Below are 7718 nucleotides of genomic sequence, written 5' to 3'. Positions count from 1 at the left end.
TCTGTTTGCATCCCATTAATACAAATAATGAAAAAATGATGTTTTAATCTGTAATAAACTGATTCATTGTGCAGTGACTGTAATATACTAGAGTTATATTAAATTGTTAACTCTGCCTCCTCAAACACACATTAGGAAATAATCCCAAAAATAAGTAACTTTGCATTAGATCTAAAGGAGACTCTGGGTGCTATAATTAGATTATTTTGAGGCAGACAGAGAGCTGTTATCCCAACTGATTTAGTGTGTTCTGTAATTGAGAAAATGTTCACCAGATTATACTTTTTAGTGATTTACTTGTACATTTTATAGGGGACATGTTCTGTGTATAGTGAATAAATAACTTTTATAGTATCACAAAAATGTTTTGGATTCCTTAGTTCCTTATTAGGATATTAAGTTTGTTTATACATTGATTCTTCCATCACTCATACTTGATTTTTGTCATTTCTGCCACATATTTTAAGTTGTTCGTGTGAAGTTCTTCATCTAAAAGTATGGAAGTGTTTAAGCCTTTACAAAAAAAAAAATTTTGAAAGTTGCAGAATATACATAACGGTTGGAGATATGAAATGTAGGTATTTTTATCCGTTTGATTAAAAAAATTTTTTTCAAACTTGCCTAAGATCACACAGCAAGTAAGTGGCAGATCCTGTGTTAGAGTTAACGGTTTTTTCATTTGGTTCCTGTTTTGTGCCTTTTTTTTTTTTAATCAAATGGAAGATTTTTTATAACTTACTAAAATTAATATAATGGAATCTAGAGTTCATGCAGAGGGAAGATTTAATAGATTTATGAAAAAGATTTAATATCAAAAAGTATTTTGTTTGTACTTTGTGGATGAAAAAGAGGTTAAATGTAACCCAAGATCTCAAGCTATTGTGACTCAGGCTCTCCATCCTGGCTTTCCAAATTTCAGTCGCATTGTATTGCATTTTGACCATATTCTTGTTTACAAAATCCTGAGATACTTTGAAAGGAGGAGGCTGTGATTTGAGACAGCACAATGATAGTGGAGGAATAACCTTAATGGCATTTCTACCAGGTCAGAGCTTTTAGGAACAAACTTGTCATTGATAAATGAAGTAAGCAACCTACTTGTTTTCGTTCAACTATTGACATAGTTACTATAGAAGAATTTCCTTCTCCAGGGTTTTTGTCTCTGCCCCTTCCTCCAACAGTGTTGGTTATTATGTTTATTGCATTCTGTGTTTCTGTGTATTCCTAACGGCTGTTTCACCCTTATTAAAGTGGGAATCTTTATTTGGAATAAAAAGCAAGGCATGTAAATTCCTTTCATTGATAATTGACAGAGTAGTTTGTAAAGAAGTAAAAGGCCTTTGTGTCTAGTTTTTGTAGATCCACATCTCTTTGAATGCTAGAGAGTGAAATAAACAACTGGTCTAGGAGCCAAACAATTTGGGGTTTTTTCCCCCCTTTCTCTTTTCCTTAGGTTTAACTCTGCCCTCCAGGTTTGTGGCTGGGTGGGCTTTCCTCATTTGAGTAGGAGGCTTTAGAGATGTATCCCTCCTGTTTTGCAAAGTAATTGCCAATAAGAATGCAATTAAAGAAACCAGAAAACTTACCCAAACCTTCAGTTTTTTTTCCACTTTGTGCTTGCTTTTGGGAAGAATAGAACTTAACCAACCAGAAATTAGATGTAAGGATAGGTTACAGTTATTCTATCATACTATACACTGCCATCAAAAAGATGACAAATTTAAACATGAACATTGACTGACTTAAGATTTCACGCTATGGCTGACTTCAGCCAGTTGTTTCTAAAACAACTTTTTGGTTCTCACAACTACAATGGTTAAGGAATTTCTGTCACTATAATTCCTGTAGGCTAACCAAAACTATTAGTACCTCTCTGGGATGTGAGATGTTGAAATCATTAACCTTTTCTTTAGGTTACCCTTAACTTTTAAAAACTTCAGTTAGAAGCCTTTTCTACACCCACCCTCAAGTCTGAACAACTAACCACTGGAGTCCATCCCAAACCAAACACCTAATACTGCATAAATCCAGAATTAACACACTTAGGCTGAGAACTGTTAAATCTAGTGAAATTCCACTGGTTATAGTAAAGAGTTTGACAGTCCTTGGCACTGCCTGTAGACATTACACAGAGAATGGGGGGAAAATGGAGACTCAAATTTTTACTTCCTCCAAATCATTTATTTCCTATGGTTTGCATGATAAAGTAATAGCCTTGCCGTGGTAACAACCTATTCTTGAACTAGTTTAAGCTACCTCTATCTCTTGGAACCTATGGAGTATTCTGATGCCTTAACCCACCACCCCCCCCCAAAGCCTCCTGGTGGAAATTATACTTTTACATAGGAACATATGTAACCGTTCTTGTCAATTTGAGGAATGTTGTTTTCTATAAACCTCAGTCATCTTAGAATGTAGAGAAAAGGGAGAGATGCAGGGAATTAAACCTGGTTTACTCTCTTGAACTAGAATCTTAGTTTCCAAAGTATGCTGTGTCCTTTTACTGTTAGCCCTGCTTCGGGGGGGGGGGGGGGGGGGGCTGGTCATAAACAGCAGGTTTAATTGTATAGCTGTTGAACTGATCCAAATGTGTCTATCAGTTGGCAGATTGGTTGCCTTGTAAAAACCAGCAGTCCTACCGTTTCTTCAGTTGGATTATGAGTGCGTTAAAAATAGTCGTAATTTTTTACAAAATACAAACCAACCACTGGGGGGGAAGAAGCAATTTTATTTTTTAATTTCATGCTTGAAATTTGCATATGTACATTAAGTACTATGTAAACTTGTCTTTAGAATACCATTATTTGATTTGGGCAATATTACCTCATCTGAATTTACTTGGAGAAATACAACTTCACCCTTCTCCTTTAAAATGTCAAAAGCTGCCAAGTTAGAATAGGGCACCTAAAATCAGAAATTTTAAATTGACTCTCCCACACACATTTGTAATTCACTATTGGGTTAATTTATATTTAGGTAAAGTATGTTATCAAGTTATGCAAGAAATTACATCTTTTACATTAAGTGGTCCCCTGGGTTGCACTTACTAGTAACAAAAAATATATATACTGGCATCATACACTAAACTATATTCATGTTATAGATTACAAAAATTATTAAAAGCCAAAATGAATCTTTAAGATTGGAGGGACCTTTTAATGGTTAATCTTTGGGCTTAAGGAGGAAAAATTAAAATAGTCCCATACTGCATTTCACATCTCTTAAAAATAGGAAGTGTTTTAGCAGCTTTAAAAACCTTTTCAGTTATATAAAACTTATTACACTAGGGTTTACTTTGAAATATAGTTTACCACCAGATCAATTATACATACACCGGCACTTTAGCACAAGGGCAAACCTTAAAAACAAATTATTTTGGACCTTTAAAATCAGGCCATAGCATAAAAAACAAGAGTCATGGTCTTACATTCAGCAAATTCATACTAAAATATTCTATTTTTATAGGATAAATGCCAACAAAACTTTACATATGCTACAAGTTTATTACATATATTTACATGGCTCTTTCCTAGGTACTTAAAACTTTCACATTATACAGCTCCCCACTTAAGTAAGCTTTGCAGGGATGACTTTTGAGACCAGATCACTGTCAGAATAGCTTATGCAGTGCTAGAATACAAAAAATGTATTCTGAAAGCTACTCAGTGACCACCAAATACTGTTTCTATAAAAACTGGTTTTGGTGCATTAGTTGGCAGACGCTTATCCACTCACTGCATGAAAGAAATGGCCATTGGCGTATGTGGTCTCGTTCTAAATTAGCCACGAGTGCCCTTTCTACATTCACCAGCATACAGTTTACTAAAATGCAACCATTCTCTAAGAAAAAGTCACATTTTCTTTTTGGCAGTGCATAGGATTGTTGGCATATTATTGGTTTGGGTGTTTCTAGGACTTTAAACTTTCAAATACTCAACTACTTCTTAGTCCCTGTATGTCTTAACTAGATGCTTAAAATCAGATTCACTAGCTTTCAACAGGTCAATCTAGTGATCCATGAATGATAATCTTAAATTAGTATTTTCACCCAACAGATAGGAAAAGTTGATTACCATTCCCCAAATCTAAACTTAAACCACTTAAGTTACTCAGTTGAGAACACTTAGTATCAAGTACTATGATGAATAATTTTGTTATTTTAAGTTGCACTGATCCCACCATCACATCACAGTGCACACAACACATAAAGCAAGTTAAGATGAAGTCTAATTAGATTTTCTACATTCATTAGCAATTTTACACAAATAGATTAGTTCCCTAGTGAATTTGGTCTGAAACAATTGACAACTACCCTCCAATATAACTAAGTTTAAATAGTATTTTATCTTATACCTGTACTTTAAGTAAGGTTTTAAGTTGAAATGTCATTATTTCCTTATCAGAAGGATTAAAGGAAACTGGAACCCAGTGGCTTGGTGGTTTAGGGAGAACACTTGGTGATGGTGGCTCACTAAATTTGGCTCCAGCATAGTTCTGATTAGTTTGAGACTTAAAAAGTAAGCTAGAACTTGATAAGCTAGAGTTCCAGTTTTGATTATTTGGAAAATTTTTGTTCTTCCCCCCATTTTGCATGGCCTGCCGTGCAGCTGCTGAGGAGGTGTAAGTATGTCCCCTTTCTTTTTTCTTATGAACAATCTTCATCTGGGAATTCTGATCCTTGGTCTTCTGTCTATTAAGCTGTTGCTGGTTCTTACTAACATTTCTCGATTGAGGGGCTGGAACGTTATACCTCTCTCCACCACCCATCTTCAGCTTCTTTGTCACCTGTAAGTAAAGGGAAAATATTGAGCAAAATTCCAGTAAGAAAAGTTCAAAACTTTAATAAGCTGCTATAGATAAGCCTCAACTTGTAATTCCAGAAATCATTTTAAAATTGCTACTCAACTGCTTTAACCCCATCCTATGTGTGTACACACATTATATTCACAGCCTTTATCACCTTAAAAACAAGCTTCTCCACAAATCTGAATCAACAAAAACAAAAAATAAAAACAAACGGTTTAGGATGTTTGCCCCCACAACATGAGTTTTATACCTTTCAGTCTGCTTTTCGGATTGCAGGATTTCCACTACCTGTCCCCTTCCTTGCTGCCAAGCCCAGGATAATAGATGTTGCTTTCTGCCGGATCCTTTCCTTTGTCTCAATACAGAAGTTTTCATGGGCCGATCTGCTGAGTTCAGCCTAGGAGCTGAGGCCAACATCTGAGTCTCCTCAGCACACAAGTATGAGAGAAGTCCTAGCTAGAAAAGCAAAGACTAGTTCATTACTTCAACTCAAAAACACGGGGGAAAGCGATCACTTAGATTTACGGCGGAAATACAGTTAAGAATGGCTACTTCCTGAACTACCAAAGGTAGAAAATAACCTTGTAACTGTCACCATTTAAAAGCTCCTCTCAGCCTTGAGATCCAGGAAGTGGGGAATTTGGGGACGGGGGTCTGCGAGTCCCACAAATTATTTTACCTTTACTGGGGAACTTTTCTGAGTCTCACACGGATTTTGTCACCAGTATGTTCAGACTAGGGAAGCATCAGCTTTTGCAGCCATGCCAACAAGCTGGCTTAAAAGGAGTTTCCTAAAGAGACCCATGTTTTTAAAATCCTTTCGGAAAGTTCCAATCTTGCGGGAGATCGCGTATCCGTTTTCGAAAAGCCTCCTCGCCCAACACGCCTACGTCCAGAAGTGTCTCCTTTAGTTACGAACTCTCGACTCCACCTCATCTTGAAGTTTTCCCAAGTCACAACCCAAGCCGATGTTCCCTCTGAACTATATAAGACATGCCTCCTTACAGTGAGCATTAACCATTCCGAGTTTTCATTTAACACCCCAAGAAACCAAGTTCCCAAACAAATAAGCCCTCTTTTCGGAAGGCTCAGAGGCCCTTGCACACTGTTTTAACAGCCCGTGAGTCATTCACAGCGCGAGCCCGGAAAGTTCGGGCCTTCCGACGGGGCCTGGCTTCCGAGCGGCTCCCTTTCTCGAGCCCGGCCCGGGGCCCCGGTGCTCCCCGGCCGCCCGCGCCCGACCCGGTTCCCCGATCTCCCCTCCTTCCCCCAACAATGGGGAGCGCGGCCGCCAACATGGCCGCGCCCGCGGCGCCGCCGCCACTCACCGACTTCAAGCTCGGAACGGCGGCGGCGGCGGCGGCGGCGGCTCTTGCTCGGCGTCTAAGCCCCCCTCCCCTTCCAGGGAGAGACGAGGCGCGGGACGTACGAAACCCACGGGCACCGATGAGCTAGCTGCTGACCGCCTCAGCTTCCCGACCCGACCTCCTCCTTCCGCCTCTACCGACAAAATGGAGGAGGCGACGAGCGCCGAAGCGGGGCCGGGAGGCACCGCGGCCAATCAACACACGCCGACGCGCCGCCCGGCCAATGAGACGCGCGCCACCGCCTGTTGCTGGGGCCGGCCGGGGCGAGGGAGGCGAGCTTGTGGCCCAGGGTTTGAAATCCTCCCCGAGAGGAGCATGTCGGGAACAACTGCTCAGGCCCCGGCGGCCGCCCGCCCGCCCGCCCGCCCGCCCGCCGGCCGGTCCGTCCGTCCGCGGAGGCGCTTGCCCCGCTGCCGCCGGCCCCACTGGACGCGGCGGCGCCCGCGACCCCAGGCGCCCGTCTTGCCCGCGCGCGCTCGGCGTCTGGGAGGGGGCGTCAGCCGCCCTCGGGGCCGCAGCTTCAGCCTGGGCTACCGGCGCGCGGGCCCCGTGGCCCTGAGACCCCTGGTGGCCCAGCCTCCCACCCACGGGCGGGGGGTGCGGATTACCGAAGCGGCGTCGGTTCCCGAGGTGGGTTCGCAGTGCCGCGTAACCGGTTTTTACAGGCGGAAGATACTCAACAAAGTTGCCTCCCGAGGCCTGGCCCCTCCCCACTTTGCTCCTGACGCTCTTCTCCTTCTCCTACATCACGGGACCTTCTTCGTAGCTCCCAAAGCTTGCGGTTCTCCTGCGGGTCTCTCTCGTGTCCTCCGCCCCAGCCTCGAAACTTCCCCAAGTGGCCGCCCTTGTGAAGGCGTTTCCGACACATGCGCGGATCGAGTCCATCACTTCCTCCTTTGTGCCCCCACTGGTCCTTAACTTCAGTTAGAGCCCTTCGACGTCCCGCACGGTAACTGCGGCTGCCCGTGTCTGAAACCCACGCACCCACCCGCCACCACGTCCTCGAAGGGCGAGGCCGGCTTTCAGTTTTCTGAACAGAGCCTCTCGAACAAGAAAACGTTGTGGCGAGAACGGGGGCTCCCTTATTCCCCTTTCTGCCCAGTTGTAAGTGTGAACGGGGAGAAAAGATCTAGTTTAGGTGATGATGCCAGCGAGGTGCTGGGAAGAGGGAAAGGACAACTTCTTTGGGGTAAATGGATAAGCAACCCAAAATGAGTGTTGTAAAAGAGAACGCCATGTTCTCTGTACATACGAGCATGTCCATTGCCGGGTTTATGTCCACTTTTTGTTAAGTCCCACGTAATTCGTTTTTTAGACTTCAGGTTTTTGCTGCCATCATCCCCCCCCCCCCCCCGCCCATGTTTTTCTAGTCACGGCTCTTAAGATTTCTTAAGAAAACATACTTAAGCTGCTGCATTTTAAAAGAGGAGTTTGTTAATCAAATTAATTTGGTGAAATACATAGAAGAGATATTTTTGAGCATGGGGCTTTCTGGTGCTAATCATATTATAGTCAAATAAGATGAATGTAATAAGCACCAGCTAG

At 42.5% G+C, this 7718-nt stretch overlaps 1 protein-coding gene across 2 annotated transcripts; it reads right to left on the bottom strand.

The window, feature by feature from the left end:
• Nucleotides 1-2708: 2708 nt before the first annotated feature.
• PNRC2 (proline rich nuclear receptor coactivator 2) lies at nt 2709-7033 on the bottom strand. Of its 2 annotated transcripts, none has more exons than XM_042994625.1 (3): nt 6782-7033; nt 5057-5262; nt 2709-4785 (listed from the first exon to the last, which is right to left on the bottom strand). In XM_042994625.1, exon 3 carries the CDS (start codon nt 4765-4767, stop codon nt 4348-4350), a length of 420 nt encoding a protein of 139 aa, XP_042850559.1. In that variant the 5' UTR covers nt 4768-4785; nt 5057-5262; nt 6782-7033; the 3' UTR covers nt 2709-4347. The 2 variants fall into 2 exon arrangements, with proteins under 2 accessions (XP_042850559.1, XP_042850560.1); XM_042994626.1 differs by lacking the exon at nt 6782-7033 and adding an exon at nt 6135-6481.
• Between the last annotated feature and the right edge of the window lie 685 nt (nt 7034-7718).

The sequence above is a fragment of the Panthera tigris genome, chromosome C1 (assembly GCF_018350195.1).
Source record: "Panthera tigris isolate Pti1 chromosome C1, P.tigris_Pti1_mat1.1, whole genome shotgun sequence".
In the NCBI taxonomy this organism is placed as follows: domain Eukaryota; kingdom Metazoa; phylum Chordata; class Mammalia; order Carnivora; family Felidae; genus Panthera; species Panthera tigris.
Note: the sequence above shows the minus strand (reverse complement) of the source record. Positions and strands in the feature narration are given on the sequence as shown.